At 27.4% G+C, this 24,892-nt stretch overlaps 2 protein-coding genes across 4 annotated transcripts in view; one reads left to right on the forward strand and one right to left on the reverse strand.

The window, feature by feature from the left end:
* Window positions 1–24,892, forward strand: part of LOC107440322 (sn-1-specific diacylglycerol lipase ABHD11) — a 39,098-nt gene that overhangs the window by 460 nt on the left and 13,746 nt on the right. Inside the window, exon 1 of one of the 2 annotated variants that reach the window (XM_071187472.2) lies at window positions 1,968–1,992. The exons of the other annotated variant lie outside the window; for it this stretch is intronic. Coding sequence (XP_071043573.2) covers window positions 1,972–1,992 — 21 coding nt within the window. The 5' untranslated portion in view covers window positions 1,968–1,971. Of the gene's footprint in view, window positions 1–1,967; window positions 1,993–24,892 lie in introns of those variants that run through there. 2 annotated transcript variants of the gene reach the window in all.
* On the reverse strand, window positions 1,607–24,800 carry LOC107440323 (trypsin-1). 2 transcript variants are annotated; one of them, XM_016053221.4, is made up of 7 exons: window positions 20,954–21,185; window positions 14,993–15,123; window positions 13,888–13,994; window positions 9,039–9,138; window positions 6,918–7,101; window positions 5,353–5,495; window positions 1,607–1,938 (listed from the first exon to the last, which is right to left on the reverse strand). In XM_016053221.4, the coding sequence occupies exons 1-7, from the start codon at window positions 21,000–21,002 to the stop codon at window positions 1,744–1,746; spliced, it is 909 nt and encodes a 302-aa protein (XP_015908707.4). In that variant the 5' UTR covers window positions 21,003–21,185; the 3' UTR covers window positions 1,607–1,743. The 2 variants fall into 2 exon arrangements, with proteins under 2 accessions (XP_015908707.4, XP_071043577.2); XM_071187476.2 differs by lacking the exon at window positions 20,954–21,185 and adding an exon at window positions 24,319–24,800 and having other exon boundaries at window positions 1,612–1,938.

Consider the following 24,892-nt stretch of genomic DNA (forward strand, 5'->3'; position numbering starts at 1 on the left):
AGTGTTCTAGTGTAATTAAGTGCACATGTATACAATCAGCTTCTTCTTTTTTAAAATGCATCACCTTAAATAATATTTTGTTAAAGTTTCAGAGTTAACATTAATCATAAATTTTTAAACGGTACGCCCCTGGTGATAAATTTGCACATACAACACGCTCCAAACACTATTTTTTATTGTAAGTGTTAATGTTCAAATTTTATTCGAATGGTTATAGATTTTAGTTTACACCTAGTACTTTACTTTGAATTGGGTTGAATGTACACTGAAAAAAAAAATTATGATCAGAGCTAACAGAATATGATAAAATTTACCGTGTTTATGACTTATGGAAATGTCAAAAAGCATGATAATTTTACCTATGAGCTTCAGTAATGATTTTGGTAAAAGCTGCAATAGGATATTGTTTTATCGTGTTTCAAAATGAATAAAATGAGGTAGTTTTATCTTGATACCTTAGAACGTGGCATAAAAACCATTTATTCGGATTAAATTACTTCTCAGTTTTGAATTTTTTACAATTTGTCTCCTTCTGTAGAGTTGAATGGTACACTATCGGAACAAGCTAAACTGGAATAAAATTAAAAACCCATAATATGCACTTGAAATTGCAAAATTCCACTGTGTCATAAACTATGTATGCCGAAAAAAATTAGCTAAGAATGGTATCACCTTCTCATAAATATTCCATATTTTTAATGAATTTAAATATTTTTAAACTTACCAGAAATAGTAAAACCGGAAAAAGTAACAAACAGAAATCTTAATAAAACTTTACACTGTAAAAAATTCCGGATAAAATTACTGTGTAAAGTATTGCATTGGATGCATCATTCGTTAAGTCCATTTTACCGTAAAATCCCTTTTTATCGTAAAATATTATACAGTAATTTTGACAGTTATATTTATTTCATTAGGACGATTCAGTGATTTTATAGTAATTATTACTGCAAAAATTACGGTACATTAGATTTTCAGTTCCTTGACTTGCTCCCATAAAAATGGATTTTACGGTAAAAAGTATCGGTACCCTGAGTGCCGTTGATTTTTCCCGGAATTTTACTCGGAATTTTTTACAATATAACATCATCTTTTTTTCACCCATTGCAGTTTTAGTATTCTTCTGTAAAAGGAATTACTAAATTCTGTTAATAAACCTTTATTCTTTTTGTAAGTGATGCTTTGCTACGGATGGTAATTGAAACTTAGGTTCTCAAGCTGCACATAAATTTACTGAAGACTTATAAAAAGTACAATCCAGTGAATGGAAATAAAAGTAAATAGTAAATTGAACTGATTTGAATTGATTTATATCGAACTGTTATTTAATAGAAGTGCTAATTCACAAGAAGATAATTCCTGCAGTTTTTATCTATAAAAACAAAATTACGATTTCAGAGCGATATTGGCTCATGTTTGAATAAAATCAGTAATTTGCGTTCTCAATATCTGTTTTATTTTGGTTTTTAATCTTATTGTAATATCTATTTCAATCACTCTTTCTCATAAGTCATAATGTGTATATAAAGGAAATTGAGAAACCCATTTAAAGATACTAAAAAATATGTTTTATAAAATATTGTTTCAAATTTTAAGCAGAATTAAAGCATATACAGCAATGATATAATTATTGATAAACTACATTTTATTACAATATGTATATACAAAATGATAATAAATTAGGGTGAATGTTTTGAGCTTTGAAACTACGATTATTAGCATTTCTTAATTACAGCTTCTATTCTAGAAAGGTATGTTGAAGTCATCAAACGAGCCTAAGAAATTCATTGTCTTATCTATCCAATCGTTATAATATGAGACTTGGGTATATACACCCGGGAATTTTGGCCGAGCACAACCTTGACCCCAAGAGACCACTCCAATAATCATCGTTTTTCCAGAACCAGATTTTTGAACTAGTGGACCTCCAGAATCACCCTGAAAAGCATTGTATTGTTTTAAGACAGTAAAATGGCAATAATAATAATGATGGTAATAATTATAATTATAATAATTATAATAATGAAATTAGTAATAGTTGTAATAATAGTAATAATAATAATAACAGTACTATTAATAATGGTAATAATAATAGTAATAATAATAATAGTAGCAATAATAATTTGAAATAATAATAAGTTTCAGTAATCGAACTTTGGTAGAACATTCGACCATTGGTCCGTGAAAATTTATTTAAATTTCCAACGGGTGTGTGAGTTGCATATAGCTTAATTTCCTTTGCAAAAGGTCAAGAATAAAAAAAAATAAATTGGAAAGATAAAACAAAATAAACGAAAATTCAAGGTAAGAATACAATTAAAATATTCTAGTTACTTGCAGTTCATATTGTTCCCAATATAGTTTGGTAATACTTCCATCATTGTGGGAGTTTCTGTCAGGTCATGGCATGTTATAAACTGCCTAACGTTCGTCACTTTCTGCGTGACCCATTCAGCCATCAGAAAAAAAGGCGCAGGAATTCTATGAAAAATACTTTCTGACGCTTCTTCATCACAATATTGTCATCTCAAAAATTGTCGGATCATAATAGTCTTATAGCAGAATAGATTTTCTTTTGATAAATAGCACTTTGATTTTTAATAGCAATACAATAATAGCAGTTTGTCTTTATACTTTTGAAAATAACGTTGACGTACGCGCTTTCTGTTTTCAAAATGAATGATGAACTTAAGATGTTTGCTTATAGTAAATCTTGAACACTTTAGGATTTTGAGAGGAAATTTTTTTCGTATAATTTAAAACATGAAACAAATAACTTCGGATCAAGCTTGCGGAAAAAGCTGATATTAAATCGCCATGTTAATGCATATTTAGTTTAAAAGTAGGTAGACACTGTAGCAATTCTAGACACTTAACAACAGGTGCAACTGTTGCTCAACTTGTACAATTATACCATACATTTAATGATATGCATATTATATACAATTTTTTCTTTATATACCACCCTTGTCATTTATATTCTAAAAAATTCTTTAAGTAACACATAAAATAAATTTTCGAATTACATTACATCGCAAATTTAAGATTAAAAATAATCACGAATTTAAATTTTAAACAAGAATGTAAAACTTTTATAAGTTATCTTGAAATTTTTGTTTGTTAAAAGCAAAAATGCGCGCATTTGTTAAGTAATCTAAAAAATAGAAAGTCTGCAGAATATTTAGTTGAAAATAGTTTTCAATGAATAATAACTCTTCTAGAAAAATAATTTATTATAATGTTCATTTCTAGAGGCTCTGTTTCATAGCTAATTAATGTTTCCATTACATTCTTTCGTTTTTTTCTTTAAAATTAATACTAAGAGTACAATAAAATGAAATATTTTGATAATGATCATTGCATTAAATTTATGTTTATTAAAACAATTGTGTCGGAAGTAAATTTTAAAAATCGATTGTTTTGTTTTCATAATATTTCGTAGGAAAAATATTTTTCATTGAATAATAACAATTCTAGGTAAACAAATCATTACGTTTTGGCATAGGAATCAAGGATCCTTTTTCCTAATAATTCCATTTCATTTTTCATTCTTTTAAAATTATTATTAAAAGTGAGATGACATGAAATATGATTTAATAATACGAAGTCCGTAAGCATTAAAATATGTTTATTTAACTTAGGTAACCATTCAAGGAGAAATTAATTTGTATCCGGATGTCCGGATTTGTATTCTCGGAAGTATTATTGCATAATAACTTTTATTTAAGTATACTTTAGAAATGGTGCTATAAAAGCCTTTCCAGGTGAAATATTTATTCATTCATTGATCATTAGTGGAGCAAAAGCTGTTCAGTGGTAAGTAATTTTCTAAAAATTTCTTTCAATTACTACAAGGAGAAAAACATTCTGGTAAAATTACTGTACTGTATAGTGATGTACTGTATATGATATTTATTTTAGAAAAAATAACATAATTCTTGTTAAATAAAACAAAAATATGCGGTACTGCTTTCGTTTTATATGATAACAATTTATCGAAAATTTTGATTTTAAAATTTATAATTCGAGTTTCCATACATTTAGTATAAAATATAAACTGCGAAGTAAATTTAACCGAGTGAATGATTTTTATGCCATGTGTTAAAGTTAATAGAATTTAAATTAAAAATTAAAATTTTTTTTTAAAAATTAGAAAAATTTAAAAAAAATAAAATTTAATTTTTTTTTAAAAAATTAAAAAAAAATATCACATAATATGAAAGCATATTTTATTTGATTTTCTTAAAATCATTACCAAAGCACTTCGGTGAAAATGTTCGAGATATTTGATGTTCCCATAGAACCGAAAACACCGTAAATTTTATTAATTTTGGGTAGTTCTGACCATAGTTTTTTTATCTTCTTAATGTAGGATCTATCTAATTCTTTCTCATCTTTTCTTGTCGCCATATATATTTGCACTCTTTTTGTTTATCTTTGATCTCAATATTTTGTGACTGTTAATGTCGTTGAAGCAGGATTGAGTTTTGAAAATCAAACTTATCTTTTGGTCTACATATATTGTTTAAGAATTAAAACAGTTTTAACATTAAACTATTCAATAAAAAGTTCTACAATGTCAGATTAAAGACACTAGGTAGCTCATTTCAAAGCTCATAATTTTGTTCCATACATTGTTTTTCTTTCAAAATATTAGTATGAGTGCTATAAAAAGACATATTTTAAAATATGCAAAGTATTATAGCCATACACATAAGTATTATGTCAGGATTAAATTTTAAAAAACAAACTAATTTTGTCTACATAGAGTTTAAAATTTAAAAAAAAAACTTTTCTCGCTTTTAGTTTGCTAAGTATATTAATTTATTTCAGCCGATTGTATATTAATTTATTTTAGCCGATTGTATATTAATTTATTTTAGCATTTTGTTACACCATCACCGACTAATGCAAATCTTTTATTTCTTAATTTTTATGGTGTTTAACATACTTGTCTTAAGAAATATTTCATTTACGCAAGCGTTGAACGTTATAAGTTGATTCAAAATTTACGACAATTAATCGTTAAAGTAAATGATCTTGAATTGCAGACATTTTAAATTTAAAAATGGTCTCAGTGACCTTGAATGGTGCTTGTACAAAAATGATTCCACTACTGAACTTAAGAGAGGGAATAGAAATGTAAACAATCTTCATATATTTACTAATTACAAATAATTAAAAAAAAATTAGTCAGTTAGTACTATATGTCTTTTATATATATAAGAGAAAAAAAGTCAAAAAGACAACAGATCAAATATGCATTTGCAACAAATGAATGAACAAGATTTAATCAACTTATAAAATTTAAAATAATCTTGAAAAATATAATGTATTTAAAAAGGGTCATACTTGACAAGAATCTCTCATTCCTTCTTCGTAACCAGCACACATCATGCTTTCAACAATGGCTTTACCATATGCTTTTCTGCAGCTTTCATCACTTATAATAGGTACATCTACAGCTTGGAGTCTTGTTGGTATAATACGTGAACCTAAGATTATTACTTAACAATTAAACCATCAATTTTATTAAAAAAATTAAGAATAAACCATCGTACAAATTTTCGACAACCTTAATAAGTAAACGTTGTACATTATCATGATTCAAGGTACTGATATTACGGTTTACTGCTGTACCTTAATATTGGCACCTAGAACCATGGAAGAGTGAAAAGTTTCTGCAGTATATAGATATTTAGTTCAAGATGAGTTATATTTTCAAAGGTTTAAGAACGAGCAATTTGCGTAATAGTGTATTATCATTTTAAGGTTGCAACAAACTTCTCTAAAATATCAAAGAAGGTAGAAAATATTTTAGAAACGAGATTTGCTGAGGTGATGATTAATTTTTTTGCATTTGAGTCAAATTCATGAGCTTTTCTAAATGCATGATAATAGTTAAGAAGAAAACTTTCAAAACATTTTACTAATTTATAAAAACCTTTATTCACTTTTATTATTGATTGTTTCATTGAATTTTTTTGTTACTTTAAGTGTATATTATAAAAGTATTACTCACTTGCTTAATTCTCGAATAGATGGTATAGGCTGAAATAAAAGCTTTACAAGAAACTTACCACATTTTTTGTTCTTAGTAAACAAATTTAAGAAGACTCCACATTGTTTTTCTTGTGCTATATTCAAGGTATAGCAATGTGATTGTGACCTAAATGTGGTAATGAATTTAACTTACGCTATAATTTGCTTTTCCAAGACCAAACAGTGTTTTGAGTTTTTCCAATACTTGACAAAGAATTATTAGTCAGATCGAAGACATGATGAAAATATGATTTTCGAAACTGTTTTTATGATTACACGAAGGAAACACAATTATCGATATTAATTAATTGAAATGAGTATAGTGTAAGTATTTATTTTAAATTTTTTTAATTATAAAATATTTCAAACCATTAAAATATTATTTATTACCATTAAAATATCATTATATCATAATTTTTCAAATTATTTCCCCTGAATTAAGTGAAATATAAAAATATTCTGGCGAAATTGTTACAAGATGTAATCATTCATGTAATATTCAAGATGTAATCATTTTCAATTTAACATTTTTTATATATTTTCCCTCATAATGGTACATTCAATATTTTTAAAAAACTCTACTCAGAGTTAAAATATTCTTTACAGAGTTAAAATATTCTTTACAGACTTTTTTTAGTTTTTTACAGACTTTAAAAATTATTCAGTATAGAGCTAATTCAGTATAGAGCTAACTGTGATAATTTTGTATTTAGTTCAGATATTTTCTGATGACTAAGTACAAACTTAAAACATTTTCTGATAATCTTTGAAGTGAAAATATTCTGTGATTACTGTGGGAAAAATTAAAATAATATCTGCTAAAGTACAGAGTTAAAATATTGTCTCATAAGTTCGTTTTTCAGGCTCTAGCTTACCTTCCTTTAAGGTACCCCATCCAGAAACAGTAGCATATCCATGTGGTTCGAAACCTGGGGGAGGGATACAAGCAGGTCGAACGTCATGTCGGCTAAAGTCAAATGGGGGGTCGACTTGAAGTAAAGCTATATCATTTTGTAATGTTTGAGCAGAAAAGGCTTCATGTACGTAGGCATCATAGACCTGTGGAGAATATAAAGTCCTTTAAAAAAATATTACTAAATCTTTCCCGATTTTCCAGTATTCTTAAATAAGACGATTCACTTGAATTATACCCAATTTGCAATTCATATTGAATATATGTAGTATTAAAGAAATTTTAGAATTATTAAATACTTGTATGTTTGGTTATGCGTTAGAATTATTAGTGCATTAGAATTATTAATGCATATAAACAGACGTTTCATCATTAAATTAAAGACAAATTCATCAGCTTTACCTCTAGAAAAATTACAAAATCAAAGTGTAACAAAATATTTAGTTCTTCCATTGTCATTAAATTTTTTTCCTTATAAGAATATGCATTGCGCAATAGTTCTCCATGAACCATGAAATTTCAGTGCCATCGATATTTTGCGCACGAATTCATATTGTCCATTAATTAGTGTGTTTTTTGACGTGAATCGAGAGTTTTTTCGTAAGGATTTTAATTCATTCATAGATTGATTTTTTTAGTGGAGCATCAAAAGGTTTTACTCATAGAAATAATTAGTTTTTGGTTACTCATGATAGTATCAATAAAAAATTAATGCTTGAGGTGGCTTGAAATTTTCAATTAGATATAAAGATTTGCAAGTTAGCAGTCTAAATAAAGCAGCTTTCTTAATTTTATTGCCTAGAAAAACACAATATAGATGATAATAATTGTATGAGAATTATTATATTTAACGTATTTTTCTAAAGTCGTTAAATTAACTATCATGCCTCGTTCTTTCCTTATTTTTTCACTCACATGCAAATTATTTAATTTATATATTTCAAGTTTCGTTATACTTTTTTATACTCAATAATTTCTTATGACAGATATATAACCTAGAGAAAAGAAAATCTTCACCTCTCTGCCAAAGTAAGAAAAATACATCATCCAAAGATCATAGAATTCCGTCACTATATTATTAAAAAAAGAACATAATGGAATTTTTAGAAGAAAAAAAGCGTATAATTTAAAATACAACGAGAAAAGGATTATTAAGTTTTGATATTTTAAGAAATTTTGGCCTCTTAAGACGAAAAAAAATATAAAAGAAGTTAGCCCTAAAGACAAGTAATAATTCAATTAAATTATATAAATAAGTACACAAAAACTCAAAATTTTGATTAAAAGTATCTCTTTCCTATCTATCTAAAAAAAAATTTATATGTTTCCACTGCAGTTGAAGTTCTATGCATAAAAAGGTGACTGCTTAAGTTCACCTGTTAGATATACTCTGTAAAAATCCTAAATCATTACGGTAAAAAATACCGACACTCAGCACTTTTTACAATAAAATTCTTTTTATCGTGAAGTTTCAAGGAACAAAAAATGAGAGGAAGTTTTTTCAGTAATACTTTCTGTTAAAATTACTGAATCACTGTAATTAAATAAATACTACTAAAAATAATTACGGCATAAAATTTTACTGCAAAAATGGATTTTAAGGATGCTGCACTCACGGTGTCAGTACTTTCTACTGTAACTTATCCGAAATTATTGTCAGCGTAACGCGATTATTGAAATAGAGTGCATGGTTTGGTTTTGACGATCTCAATAAAACTTCACTAAAAGTTTATAGGCAGTGGATTAGTATTCACCCTCAATGATGATCGAAAGACTATATTGACTTAGTATTCGTCAATATTGTCTTCGTTCATTATTGACACATTACTATTTCCCTATAATTTAGATATATGACGAATAGATATATGACGGTACTGATCTAATCAGAACGGTACTGATCATATAGAATATATGAGAATATATGACGGTACTGATCTTCCAACCTAACAGAATGCAAATATGCATGAATTTGTATTTACAAGTTTTGTACAAGGTGTATTATACACAAATATTATTAGTTGAGTTATTTATGAAATAGTTTTTTATTTTAATTCTAATGTATTAAACTATTAATTTGACTCACTTTATGAACTGATTGGGAAGTTCCAACACCAAGTTTTGCTTTACTACCTTCAGCTAAATCACTGGTTCCCGATACAATGCGATATTTTGATACTTTTGAGCTGAAAAGTAATTTTTATAAGATTCACAAACTTGAAGTTGTCTTAATAATAACATAAAATTTATTTTAATAACATTTTACGAATGAAATGTATAATTTTTACATTATGAAAATCTCTAAATATAAAGGAGAATGAAAAAAGGAAAATAAATATAACTGACAAAAATTTTACATAACAACAACAGAAAAAGTGAAACGTTAAAATGTTCAAATTTAAGCAAAAATTACTTTGGATGCTTTGAAAAAAATGTCTTTTTCTTTGAGGTTATGTTTCTAAAAATTTTATGTATTTTAATAAAACACGCAGTTATTTTGTATAATTAAGAATAATTAAAAACAAGTTAAATCAAAAAGACACTTAAAAAATATATATACAAACTAAGTTTCAATTTTCAAGAAATCAATCTTATTCATACATAAAACAGTTTACACCCACAGGCTGGTGCTGTATAATGTTGTAAAAAAAGGCCATTGTTACCTGCTTTGAAAAAAAATCGTGCTTCGCTTATGAATCCCTTAACACTAAAATGGAAACTTATTATTACTCTGTAATTGGAACCTTGCAAAAACTATTAAATTTCTTATGTATTCTTATCTTACTCTCTTCTAACAGCAAAGAACAAAAACACCTTCTCAAGTTTAAGTACAACCACTGCTAATGTTGTTTTTATGTTTGTTTCATAACTTTACAAAAAATCATATTAGTTAAGTGCATAATTAAATAGAGGATATATTGGGAAATGTATGAAGATTATAAAGAAATTAATAGGACTTTTATAGAATTTTATATAATAGAATGCTTTCATAGCATGATTGCTCCATTCGCTTACAGCGTGATCAAATCTCAGTCTATCACAGGCTCATTTGATAACGAGATCAAATCAGCTCAAAAATCAAAGTTTCAATAAGGGGGTTTTTAAGCCCTAAATTGTTATATTTGGTATTGCATTATTCGAAACCACATTTGTAAAGAACAAATCCAAAAGTAAACAAGTTGCTCAGCTAATCTATCGTAATCAAAGTTCCAAAAGTAAAAGAAAATAAACACAAGGGTTAAACACAGTTTGATTCTTCATTTGCTGTATTCATGGAATCAAGTTCTAAAAGTAAGTTAATTCAAATTATTTAAATAAGACAAAACACATGATTGTTATATAAAATTATAAGAAAAGCTCGTTCACATATGTTATTTTATTTAAATTTTTGCAAATATTATTACAGACTTTTATTAACCCCTTACTTTAATTATCATTCTGATTATCCAGGTAGAGTATTAAATGGTTTGACAATTAGAATATATATATATTCAAATACGGATATTAAAATGTTATCTTAAAAATACTTTTTAAAATGCATAGTTATACAAAAGATTTTCAAATTTATAACTTAAAAGAAGTATTACTTTCGTTATCAAATTTAACATTTAGATTTTGATTTTGTAAAACGCGAAGATTAAAGCTGATTAAGGTAAAAATGTCTTAAAGTAACCTTTTTAGAACAACATTGTATTTCATTTGCGAGGCAAATAGAGTTACGCGGATTTCCTTCGGGAACTTTTAATAATTTGTAACTAGATAATTGTTTCTAAATAGACGAAAGAATTATTTTTTTACCAAGAAAACTAACTGTAAAAAAAATTCTTCCCGATTGGCAAGTGACACTTAGGGTACTTTTCCAAATTGACTCTGTTGATAGAATATTTTTATGTCGTTAAATGCATATGGCATTAAATATGCATGGCATTCAATAGAACGTTGTATGCTTGCTGAAGTAGAAATTAAATTCTCACGTTGCAGAACCTGTAAATTTTTGTAATACTTCTTTAATTTTATGGACTTTATTCCAGGGTTCGTTGATTTAAATCAGCTTGATTTAAATCACGATTTAAATCATGATTAAAATCAAATGATTTTTTTAAAAAAATCATTGATTTAAATCAATTGATTTTTATATATATATTATATTGATTTTAAAAGTTAAAAAACAGTGCTTTAAATTATTGATACTTTTATTATTTTCTTTTCTTAGTTTTAAAATTTACTTTAAATAAATTGCTGCATTAATTAATTTTAGTTAACGAAATTACTTTCTTTCTTGGTGTGTGTTAAACACATTTGAAATTACATGTTTAAAAATCTTTTGATTCTTAACATTGAAAGTACAGATTAAAGTAAATATTTAATGCTGTCTTAATATAGATTTGCATAGCTATGGAAAGTAAATAAACATGATTTTTTTTCAAAAAGAAAAAAAGCAAATGTTAATTAAAATTCTACCTTTTGATTAAAAAAGCATAGAATTCTAATCTACATTATAGTTTATTGATGGAAATTTCTATATTTCTGAAGCTTGAGGCTATATTAAAAAGAAATTACCTTAATATGCCAAAAATAGAAAGAAAGAAAAAAGCTGAGTTCAGATATTTTTTTCCTGATATAGTGTCATTCTTCCCTTTCAAAGTCTATTTGAAGCAGAAGGGTTATTCACTGGTATTTTTTTTTCTCAAAATATGTTCACGGTTTCTTTGAAATTATCAGATTTTCTTTTGTGAAAAAAATTTCCAATGAGTACATAGATTTTTTAAAAATGCTATTTAGCTTAACTTATGTATTTTGATATAGAATTAAAAATGAATATTTTAACATAAAAATATATAGATTGAATATTTATTTTTTGATGAATGACAACATTTATAAACACAATCTGTTGCATTTATTTTGCCATTTTATAAATCAAGAGAAAAAAAAAGAGATCACAATTTTAAATTAAAATTATGGTGTGCTAATTGAAACTTTGTGTTACTAGTTAAAGTAGTATTCTTTAAATTATCTTTTTCATCTTGTCTTTTAATTTCAATCATGTCTTTGTATTAAAATGGTCGCTATGCATTATAATGAAAAATTATTTTAATAAGTTAGAGTTTCTAAAATATTGTTATAATATAGTTTTAATATTAATTTAATTTTGATTAAACATTTATAAAGTTTTTTTAATCATAAATTAAAGCTCTTATAGTGTATTTGAATAAAAATCAAAAAAATCTGATTTAAATCAAAAAAATCCGATTTAAATCAAAATAATCCGATTTTTTTGATTTTTTTTAAAAAAATCAAAAAAATCACGAACCCTGCTTTATTCCTCACACACAAAACATTTAATATAGATTCCAAACCTTTTTTTTTCAATCTCAGTTCTTTCTTCATTCGAAATTATATTTCTCTTTTTAGTTTTTACTTTAAACATTTGTGTGATAATTTTGTAATAACCTTTTGGAAAATTAGTAAACAACAATATATTTATAATGGATAATTTTTACAGGGTGTGTAGACATACTTTAGAATTCAAAACAAAATATTTTTTAAATAAAAAAAAGTTTTATTTTTATATATATTTAATAATGATCCAGGTATACACTCCCACATGTGTATGATACTTGACTGGGATATCCATTTTATTTTATTTTATAACCGATGCTGAACAGCTGACCTAATTTTGAGTTTACAACTATCGATGTTCAATTCCGTGGCCTTGTAACTTTGATCCCAACCCAAAAGACAAGGAAAATCGTGTATAAAGCATAAGGAAAACTAGCTTTCGTGGTGAACTTTTTGATGGAATTAAGCCACATTTGCCTTGTATGAAGATAAAAACCTCCCACTGTTAGCTTGACAGCAAAGGAACGCTAATCCGTGATCTGTCAACGAAGGGGGATATTTTACCTCAGCACTGTGGTCGGTGCTAGTTGGGTGCAGAATGCATATCGTCTAGCCACATCTGCAATTCAAACCTGGGTTACCTCATAAGGAAGTGAGTGCCCTATTTTCTAAGCTACCACGACTCTGGGTTATCCATTATATAGCCGTCGTTGAACAGCCGAAACAATTTTTTGACTTTACAACTACCAATGTTCAACTCTGTGGCCTTGTAATTTTGAATCTAATAGAGAAGACAAGAATTGAGAGGAATTTTCCTTCGTAGAGGAATTTTCGATGGAACTAACCCACATTTGTGTTACTTGGAGAGGAAAACCAAGAAAACCTCCCATGGTTAGCCTGAGACTCAAACGTATGATCCGTCCACCACTGAGGATATTTTACGTCAGCACTGTGGTCGGTCTGATCCGTGTGAGGAATTCGTATCGACCAGCCATCGCTAGGATTCGAACCTGATTCAGCACTTAGGGAGGCGAATGGTCTATTCCCTGAGCCACCGTAGCTCCTAGGTTATCCATTATGTAACTTCTGTACACAGAACTAATAATACTCAAGAACTGCTCAAGGCACATTTTTCTGATTTCGTTTGATCTATCTCAGAGAAACGGATTCGTACGAGACTTTGATAGACTCAGACTTTGAAATCCCAAATATCTTTGTGCGTGCAGGAATAATAAACTAATAAATGATTTTCAGCCCATAAAAGAAAATTTTGTGACACCAACACCTGAACAAAAGCCAAATGTGGTCACTCAAATTATAGCGTTTATGTATCCATGTTATTTCTTTTTATCCTGTGATTAAATTTTTTTCTGATAGCTTTTTCATATGTAGTTTCTGTAAAAATATGTTTTGATCCCACTTAATCTGTAGATTAAGTTCAAATAGTTTAACGAATTATCTTTTCAATTCTAACATTGATTTTTTTTATATTATAAAAATATTTTTATCACTATAAACCAAGATACAGTTTAAACTATTACAAAATCTATAACAATTTAAAATAATACATTTGAAATTTAAAACTCATAACTTACAGGTTTATGCAATGTGCAGCAGTTAGTACCCATTTTTTGGCAATAATTGTCCCTCCGCAAATGTGATAAATACCATTGTTTCTTTCAAAATGTCGTTGTAATGATATCTGTAACAAAATAATTTATTCACATTATAAAATTATGAAAGCAGAAGGATCACCCTCTGCATATTTTTAGAATACTTGCTAAAGAAGATTGATGTATAATTCACAAATTGAAAAATATAACACCTTAATGAGTCTTATTTGAATGGTTGGACGCACTAAGTATTACGTATGATTCAAAGAGTTAATTTTTAACAAATGAAATGATTTATTCAGTCGATATTTTAAATTATGAAATCAGTCACAAAAATCAACTTTCAGTAAACACGTATACGTTTTTTTACATTAGATTCGAATTTTCGACCACTAAAAAATATTGTCTCAATAGTTTAGTCAGCGGTTTCATTTAAATTCACATTTTACGTTCTTTATTGCTAAATTTTGTACACTTATTAGAGAAAGGAGAACTATTCATACAATATTATGAAACTAATTTATCTCAAAGTAATTCCAAATAAAAATAATTTATTTCTTAGAAGTTAACTTATCCGCAAAAATACAGAACTTAAGTGATATCTGGCCAATTGTTCTTAAGGAGTAAAAACTTCAAAATAATTGTTCTTTTAAATTTTTATTAATTAGAAACTCTTTAATCCATTTGTTTAAATTTTGTTCTTTTTCATAGTTCATATTGTATATTATAGTTTATAAACACTTTAAATACTTTTGCTTAATACTCATCCGAATTTGCTCTTGAAAAACTTTAAAAAATGTGAGAATGATTAATTTATTTCAAGATAATACCAAATGCCATTCTTACGCAAATCAATGGGCGTAATTAAATCTTAAAACTAATAATTTATAACGCTTATTATTCATTAGTGATTGGTCAGATTTCGAAAATTTTTTCATTCTTTTTCACTTAAATATAAATTTATGATCCATAATGTTGATTTCTTTTTGTTTTAAGTTTAACTAGTGTTTTCTACATATATTTCGAGTGATCATTACGAAACACAGTGCATATGTATGGTTATTCCGAATCTTTTTAGGAAACATACCTGCCATGGAAATTCGCCTTTTATAGCATCTCTCCCTCCAATGATATATCCCTCTTTGTTTTCTTCTTGCCTGAATGACGATGATGATTCACCGCAAGTGTCAGATTTCCAAAATCTTTCCATAAAATGTCCTTAAAAAATTATAAATCTATTTTCTGAGTAAAAGTATGACATTTTTTAATGTCTGAAGACAATCGCTAAAGTAACTCGAAAGAAAAAAAAACTATTTAAAACATTATGCTTTTATTGAAATTGTATCATTTGTATAGTTAATAAGCAATTGTCTCTGTCCACTCTGTCCAGCTTGTGCAAAATAGCCCTAGATTTTAAGATATTTTTCCCTTAGGAAAATTTGCCATAAACATACCAATGGTACTCTATGGTAACCTATGGCTAACATAGAAATTTATATGGCAATATACCATAAGCCTATGGTAACCAGAGAAATTTAAATGGCAAGACGACATAAGGCTAAAGTATTCATACCAATTTGTATTACATTTTATGGCGGAACACCAAAGCCTTATGCTACATGTTTAAAAGGAAGTACCATAAGCATATGGCATTTATATGGGTCATTTATATGGGAGAGTGGATATGGTTGCGGAAAAGTGAAGACTTTGTTATACTGCCACTCCAACTACCCAGCTCAAATCTGCGTTAATTAAACCATATTCATTAAAGCAATAGTACTTTTCAATGAAATTTGTCCATCTTATAGAAATTTATAGTTATTTAAAGTTGTTTTCGATTATTTCAACGAAAAAACAGCGTTTCAATTTCCAGTGAGTCGACGACAAGCCAAGCGTAACGCCGATACCGCGACCGATCATTATTCGGAAAAAAGGACTTTTTTTTATTTTAGTTTTTTTTTAAATTTACTTTATTTATTTTGTCACTCTATTTTTTTTTCTCGAATTTCTAACTAAATCAATTTTAAAACTTCTTAAATTAATCAATATCCTACTTGCTTCTGCAGCGTTTTTCAAAATTTTTTAACTTAGTCTGTTTTATAAACAACTTGTTTTTTCGTTGAAATGATTTTAGACGCATCTAGAAACAAATTCACTCTCACGGCTACAATAATGTTGCGTGAATTTCCCTAATATCAAAAATTATGATTTGTATCCTTCTACGATATCATGCAGAATCTTTGATGTTGTGATTATATTTGAATTAATTAAGAGTAGAGAAACAACAAATCTGTAAATCCATTCCAATTTATTTTTCAATTACTCATATTATCTTTATTTTATTTATCTTTTCTAATTAATTTTTGTTGCAAAGATCTGAATCACCCGTGTATATTGTCCTTTGCTTTCTTACATAATTATTGCCTTTTCATCTATATTTAAATACTTAATCTCTCACCTTAACTTATCTTATTATAATCATAATCATAATCAAATTGATCTTGGGAAAAGCTCCTAAAGGAAAAAAAAAACTTACTGAAATTTAATGACACTTGTCTATGTATAAATTAGCTTTTATGTACTCGAATGACAAAATTCATTAGGGCTGTGAAGAAATGTTGTCATAGTCTATGGAAAAATTTAATAGGCTGTAACACACTATAGTTTTATGGCAAAATTGCATGGTAAAGTTTTCCCATAGGCGAAATCCCATAGGGATATCCTATGATAATTTTTTGTGGAAAACTTCCCTAAGGGTCATTAGTGGTGTTTAAAGGTGACAACATCTTCAAAACATCTTCAAAAATAACAGCCAAAGAAAACGAGTTATTTTTGATTAAAAGTTTATCACATTTTTTATATATTTTTTATTTTATTTAATTGCTTTATTACATTTATTAACATTTTCAAGCAAAAGTGCGTAAATTCACAATTTCTAAAGATATTTTTATTAGCACTATAACCTATGTTTTTTCCTAATTTTATTTTTCTACCATTGTCAAGGGTTCTAAAGACATCTATAAAATATTAGTAATCTAATTGGAGTAAACACTCTCTGTTGAGAAATTTTTAAACTATGCTAGTCTCTTAACTTGAGACGGTTATTGACAAATTCAGCCTTTTGGAAATACATAATTTTCCTATTTGATATAAATCATCTGTTTGTATGTGGATAGTTCTGTAAATATAAGAAAAATAAAGCAAATTTCATGAAAAAAAATTTGAAAAAAAATTATCGCTCAACTAAACAGTTCGCCTATTCATTTAGTTAATGGTTCATATGCACACCATTTTATTTCTCACTCACTCTCTAAATTTGTAGTACCCCCAAAAATGCCACCTCAATCATTTCTTAATCTACCGTTTAAGAACTTGACAGAGCATCTATGTCTTACTTTGCACTTAATTCAAACCAATATTACAACCCAGCGCTTTGCAATTTCGTTTTCAACTGCAGTGCTGGACAGTTAAAGAACTATTAAGGAATATTCTTAACTGTTTTTAGAAAAGAATAACTAGAAATTATTTTTAAAATTATTTTTCTTCACTTATTAAATGCTGGAAAATATAATAAGGTCACGCGAATTTTCAATGATGTTGAGTTTTGTTCAAATTGTAGTATGGCATATCGTTGGCATCGAAACTATTCAAAATCGGGTACGTATTTAATACTAATTTATATTTTTGTAAGCAGGAAGAGGGGTTAAAAAAAATAACTCACCTCGTGCGAAATAAATTCTTTGTTTTTAGCTTTCCAATTCATTTTAAAAGAAATATCTAAATTATTAAACAGAAAAAAATTTCTAATTAAAAATTAAGGACAATTCCATTCTAAGGGAAGATATATACCATTTCTTTCGATTCACTTATCCTCAAACCAGACCTGTTGTTAGTTGAATAATCAATATAAAGTCAGCTTTTCTGCTGGCCAATAAGACCATTCGTTGCCTCCTTTAAACCATGCACACTTATTTACAAAAATTTCGGTGTAAAATTCTGAAAACGAAACCTTAACACATTGATATTTGATGTTTGACCACAAATATAATAATGATGAAAGAAGTGTGTTTTCACAATACCCTCCGTTATCAACCTTTCATTGATGATACGGTCCCCATCTTCCTTCGGCGATATCATAACTACTCATGTCTTTCTCACCACTGCTCCTTTTTGTGAGAATCCATACGGTTACAGCCCCCCACAAATCAAGAAGTGTACTTCAAGCCGTAGAACATGTATATTAAACTCAAGTAGATATTTTCTTACGTTCCCAATAAATTTAGATTTAATGAAACTCTTTATGCTGTTGCACCAAACATCGATAAATTTACCATTTATAAGTTATGGTACCACAGTTATGTTATAAAAAAGAAATACGAATAAAATTATGCAATCAGTTTTTACTTTCTTGAAAAAGTCTACCCCTTTAAAACAATATTAAGCACAAATGAGTTAAATAAATCTAATTATGGAGCATAAAATTACCTAAATTAAATATGTTCAATAAATATGTTGTTTTTAAGGGTAAAAAGAAAAAAAAAACATTCCTACAGAAAATGATTAAATTTATGTAACTGGTCAACTTTTTATAATACCATAATTTTAAGCTTGCACTGTTGTGTATTTGGAATGTCAGCTTTACGATGACTCTATAATGATATGTTGGGGGCATACCAATGACTATTTCATAGCAAAAAAACAGATTCGATAGTTTCTCATAGTCATCTTATTGAAAACATGCTGGCAAAGAATCCTTCTTGAGATATATTTCCCAGTAGATGCACAGTGAGCAAAAAAATGAACGGACCACCCTAAATGACTTTTGATGTAATGATTGGATCTTCACGTTCTAAGACTTAACCTTAATGAGGAACCTGTGTGGCATTTTTTTAATATAAAACTTCAAACCATTTTATGATGATCGACACCGATTTCAGTTCAGTGGGTTAAATAGTTATTTCGTGATTAATATTTAAAATTGCTCGATTAGCCATGCCCCCTAAAACGCAGTTTCCTCATCTCGGCTGATGACATCGGAATATAAGAAAAATACGACTCCCATCACCTTCTTATACAGTAAAAGCTCATGCCGTTGCTCGTAGAACATTGATAAAAATTCTCAAAAATAACTCCAAGCACTTACAACAAGTATTGTTTCATATCTTGTTGTAATAGCTTTACATTTAGCACGCCATATAAAATTTCATAATATAAATATATAAACTAAATATAAATGCACCAAAAGGCGAAAAATGACAGGATTGGTGCAAAGCCGTCAAACGTGATGACCAAAAAGAAGGAAGAAAAAATCTTGAACCATCAGAAACTTTATTATTTTGTTATCGAACAAATACCACGCATTACAGTACTTAGTAATATTTGAATTTTGTAAGAATGCTTTTCTTTTGATTAAGCTTCTCTGAAGAAATCATTCATTATGCTGAATTAAAATATTTATGAAATGATCTTTTTAAAAAATGTCTTTTTTCTTAGTTCATTCTTTGAAATGAAAGGATTTTATTCTTAAGGAGTAATCGTGCACAGGGTATTCCTTTTTGTAAATATTTTTCTTTCATTTAAACGACCTATTTCGTTTCGTTCTGCTTTAACTTCGGTATCTAAAACATACGTTCTTTTGTTCTTTACTTTATTGAAATCGAAATTTCAGAGATAAAAATAATTCATTTTATTTTTGTGTAGTTGGGGGAGGCAAAATGTAAGAAGAATTAAAATAAAAAATGGAAGGGGTTTAAAATCTTTTGCATCACTTCCATTAACAATTAAATAAAATACTTTGGAAGTAAGCAATTAAAAATAAGACATTTTTTAAGAAAATTTTAAAATTCTATTTCTAAGAAAACTTTTTATTTAAAATCTTATACATTTCATTTTGCTCAGTCTGCTATAAAACCAGCATGGAATTTTTAAAAAAATTCACACTTTAATGTATGTTACTCGAAAAAATAAACCAACATTAATAAAAAAAAATTATAATGCTTTTCAAAGGTCATTGATAAAAAAGTACAAATTAAGAAAGTAGTTTAAAACTTTTTTTTTTGCATTCATCATTTTTGTCAAGTTCACCTACAAAAAATTTTTCAGATGGGGGAGGAGAATTTAATCGGAAATAAAACAGTCCTTAAATTATAAAATCATGCTTCAAAGATATTTCTGTCATTTTTGAATTTTAAAAAAAAAATTATAATTTATTCATTGTCGTTACAACAGCGAACTTCGAAACGAAATTAGCGATTTTAACAATATTTAAATTTGAAAAAAGAAAAATTAAAAATCATATTTCATTTTAATTATTCAAGAAAATGTAGCACTTTATTTACATCACACTTTAAATTCTTTAATTTTGGTTTTAATTTAAATTTGGTTTTATAATATGTGATAAAATTTGGTAAAGATGGTAAAATTTGGTAATTTCATTATGATACATTAGAGTATGATATAAATACCATTTATCCGGTTGAATTTACTTTACTGTTTTGCCTTTTTTAAACTAAATGTGTGGTAATAAAATTTCTAATTTTGAAAAGCGAAGTTTCCAATAAACAGTTACATATGAACGGAAAAATTACCAAACGAACAGTTTAAATACTGTATATTTTTGTTTTATTAACCGCAATTAAGGTTTTTATTACCAGAAATGTTATTATCGTACAATGCGGTAATTTTCCCAGCACTTTTTCCGCATATATGTACTACCACTTTTTTCAGATAGATTTTCACATAGACTGTGCTTTCTGCCAGGGTTTTGCCGCGTTTTGTGCCATAAATGGGTAACTTTTCCTTAAAATATTATTCAGAGATTCATAGAAGAAAAACTTAATTCGTTAATAAATAAATAAAATGAATCGAAAATAAAGGTATCCCAGAATCCTTTATTTTCTATGAATTTTTGTTTCGTTTCCCAGAATATCATATTTCGATATAAGTTTACTACTTTACTACTTTTACTACTTTATTATTACTTTATTTAAGTTTCATAATTAATGCTACTTAACGAGGCAAACATGCAAATAAGAAACTGTTAACGTACCATATGAACCCACAAGAACTAGTTGAAAAACCAGAAACCACAATAACATTTTGAAAAACTGTATATCCCAAAGTCATTCAGAAGTGAAATGAATATGTAGCATTGATCCTCGAATCACCAATAAAGGAAGCAATTTAACTTCCTTATAGATCAACTTCCTTGCATTGCTGCTAACCATGCATATTCAATGGTTTGATCATGAGAATGTAGATATTATTATCAAATTATAATAGAAATGAAATTTGAAAAGTGAAGGGAAAAAAGTGAGTATCAAATGAACCATGAAACTCATTAACAATTAAATAAGACGTCATCAGTTTCAAGATTGTCGAGAATTTTTTATCATTTTACTCTTTCTGTTCTACTATCGTTCACATTAGTTTCAACGGGATTATCCATGTATAAAAATGGGTAAAAAATGGTTTAAAGTGTCCATTTTCAAGAACTATTTCTATTCTGCATGAAAAAAAGGAATGTTGCATGGTTTTGTAACAGTACCTTATACATAGTATCATTCAACTAATTTTAAATCTATTTTATTTATTTTACTCGGATTTCAATTGATTAACAGTTTTTTGTTACTTATTTTGCATTATTATTTTATAATTAAGTCTTTTTATTCATTTATTCGCTAATTCTTTAATTAAGCACTGCTGGATTCATTTATATAATGCATTAAAAAATTTCCTAATTATGGCCCCTTTTTGTACCTTAATTTTTGAGTTTAATTGTTCACATTGTTTTTTTCTTAGTATGATTTTAAAATAAGTGTACTCAAGTAGTTGCATTTTTCAATTTGGTTTACAATTAATGTTTCAACAATCTTTATACAATTATAGTTACCATCCATTTAGTATAAAATTCAAAACTGATAAGTACATGGATTTCATGCCATACTCTAAGGTATCATGATAAAATTACTAAATATTACCACATTTACAAAATTTTATTGTTTATTAAAATACCATATTTTATTGTAAATTTTTCCAAAGTCATTACCCAAGCACTTCGGCAAAAACTATCGAACCTTTTGGTGTTCTCATAGAGCCAAAATCGTGACAAATTTTACCATATTATAACAGTTTTCATCATATTTTTTCTCTGTGCTTTTACTATTACTCTAATGCAGTAAAATATCCTCTACAAAAAGTTATATACCATAAGTTAAGTGAAATATAATTATGCATTTTATAGGAAAGATTTTTTTATTATATGAAAAGGATGATTAGACATGACACCGTTTAAAATATTTTCATAAAATTTAAAAAAAACAATAAAAACTCTAACGATAGAAAAATATCTATAGACACAAAGTAGCCCAAGTTTCAAATTTTTAATGATGATAAGTACAATAAGCATTTTCTTGATTAAACATTTATTATACAATAACCATTAAACTTTGAAAAAATATATCTAAGCTTAAATGGAAGAAGCTATTGTTCTTTTGTAGAATGACCCATTAACAAGAATTGAATTTTGATTCTGAAAATGTAGGTTTAATGTTTTGTGTTAAAGTTTCTTATCATCATTTTCACTTTGAAACAAAAGATTCGTTTACTCAATTGAGGAAAAATTCGAGAAAAAAAAGATAAAGTTAATTGTTTAAATTGCAATATCAAAGATCACATAAAATCGGAAACATCTGAATTAACAAATTCTGTAAAATAATCAGATAATAATTAGTTAGTTAAGTTACGTATAAAATTTATCTTTATTACAGATAAATTATTGATTAGTATATTTAATTTATAAAAACAATATTTGATTTTAAAAAAAATAATTGCAAAAAGAAAAAGTGTACTAGAAAACATTTTTCAATAGAAAAAAACGTGGGTAGAATTTAAATCATAATATAGAACTTACAAAAAAAAGTTCCACGTGAGTGATTCTTCAAAAGACACAAGCCTCAATATATTATCTTATAAACTTATTGTTATTGAGGATTCTTTCCCGTGAAATGGTTGAATATCCTCTAAAAGTATTATTATTTTTTTTAAATTCTGACCCGAGCGTGGCTTTCTCTAGATAAATGAATTTTTTTAATCTATTCAAATTCTCGATAGGAGGCCGCAAAATATGACTTTAAAATATACGTGAGTGATTCTTCAAAAGCCACAATTTTCAATTCATTATTTAATGAATTTGTTATTATTAAGGATTTCTTCTCGTGAGATGGTTGAATATCCTATAAAAGCATTATTATTATTTTTAATTCTGACCCGAAGCGCGTTCTCGAAATAAGAGCCGTTTTTATCTATTCGAATTCTAGATGGGGGACCGCAAATTATGACTTTAAAATATTGGCCCCTTAAGTTTATTCATTATAACAGTCAAAAGTCTGTAAAATTGTTTTTTTTTCTAAGTTTGACCATTTGAGCCGAAATGGCTAAGGGTATAGAGGATACACCTCAGAATGATGTGACTCGGATTCAAATCCCAGCATTTGCTGGTTGACACGAATTCTGTTCCCAGCTTGGGCCGGTCACAGTGCTGACGTAAAATATTCTCAGAGCTAGAGATCCCCTTGCGGTCGGCTAACTGCGGGACACTTTCGTGGTCTACCTCTCCATGGAACGCAAATACTAGTTAATTCCAACAAAAGGCTAGTCCTCTACTGAGACTAGTTTGTCACAATGCTTGGTCCAGGAATTTCCTTGACTTCAAATTAACAAAGCTGCAGAGTTGAACATTGATAGCCGTAAAATCAGAATTGTGTCGGATGTTCAACACCGGTTATGGAGGAAAAGTTTGACCATTTGAATAGTTTTTGTGATATAACAATTAAATTTTTTTAATAAAATATTGTATCGCAATTTAAAGTTCTGAAAGAGCCTGAGATATCATTTTTATATCAGATCTTTTCCATTTTTCGCTTTTTCAAGTTTACTTAATAAGATTTAAAGATTAGTACCGAAAAAATTACTTCAATAATTACCATAAACACTATTTTACTGTACACGTGAACAAAGTAATGATATATATATATATATATATATATATATATATATATATATATATATATATATATATATATATATATATATATATATATATATATATATATATATATATATATATGGCATGAATGAGTTATGGCTAGTTAATGAAATAAAGAAATTATTATGTCTAAATTATACATAAAGCCAAAATTTTGATCTAGAGGCAACTATTTGTTTCGAAGGTTATGCTACTAGAATTTAAAAAAAATGTATTAAAAAAATATTTAAAAAAATACTTTTATAAGAATTAATTAGGAAAATAAGCTTTTATTTTTTCACTTTTATTTTTAATCTCCCTAATATTTCTATTATAATTTACATTATCCCCTTTTATTAATGAATAATGAATTTTACAATAAAAAGTACCTGAGTGCCGGCATTCTTCACCTTAATTTGATCCGGGATTTTTTACAGTATAAATGAATTTCAATGTCCTATTGGTACACCTTTATCAGTATGACAAACAGTAAGAATAGCAAACCAAAGATGCTATAATTCAACAGTCGCCACCTCACAATAAGGAAGCAAAACTAAGTTAATAAGTAAGCACATAAAATTGACACTAAAAATATAAAAGTCAATGATATGCAACAGGTCACTAGTTTGCACAAAAGAAATTTCTTTTAATCTTTACCATTTACAAAATGTAAAGCTGTTTTGCTCTTAATCAATCCCAATTCCAATCAAAAAATTTACAAACTTATTGGATATTTGGCATTACGTTTATTTTAGATAATGTATATTCTTTGAAAATTTAAAAATAAATAAGTTGTAATAGCTGGAATATCCAACTTCAGTCAACTTTCAAGCCTTAAAAACAAAAATGATCTTAATCCAAGGCACAAAATCCTATGGACCAAAGTACAATGTATGGTATTTCAAGGTACAATAACATGTTGTATCTTGAACCAATTATTTTCATTTTTTGTCCCCCCCAAAA

Source organism: Parasteatoda tepidariorum, chromosome 11 (genome assembly GCF_982258835.1).
Source record: "Parasteatoda tepidariorum strain Cologne lab strain chromosome 11, Ptep-v5.0, whole genome shotgun sequence".
Lineage (NCBI taxonomy): Eukaryota > Metazoa > Arthropoda > Arachnida > Araneae > Theridiidae > Parasteatoda > Parasteatoda tepidariorum.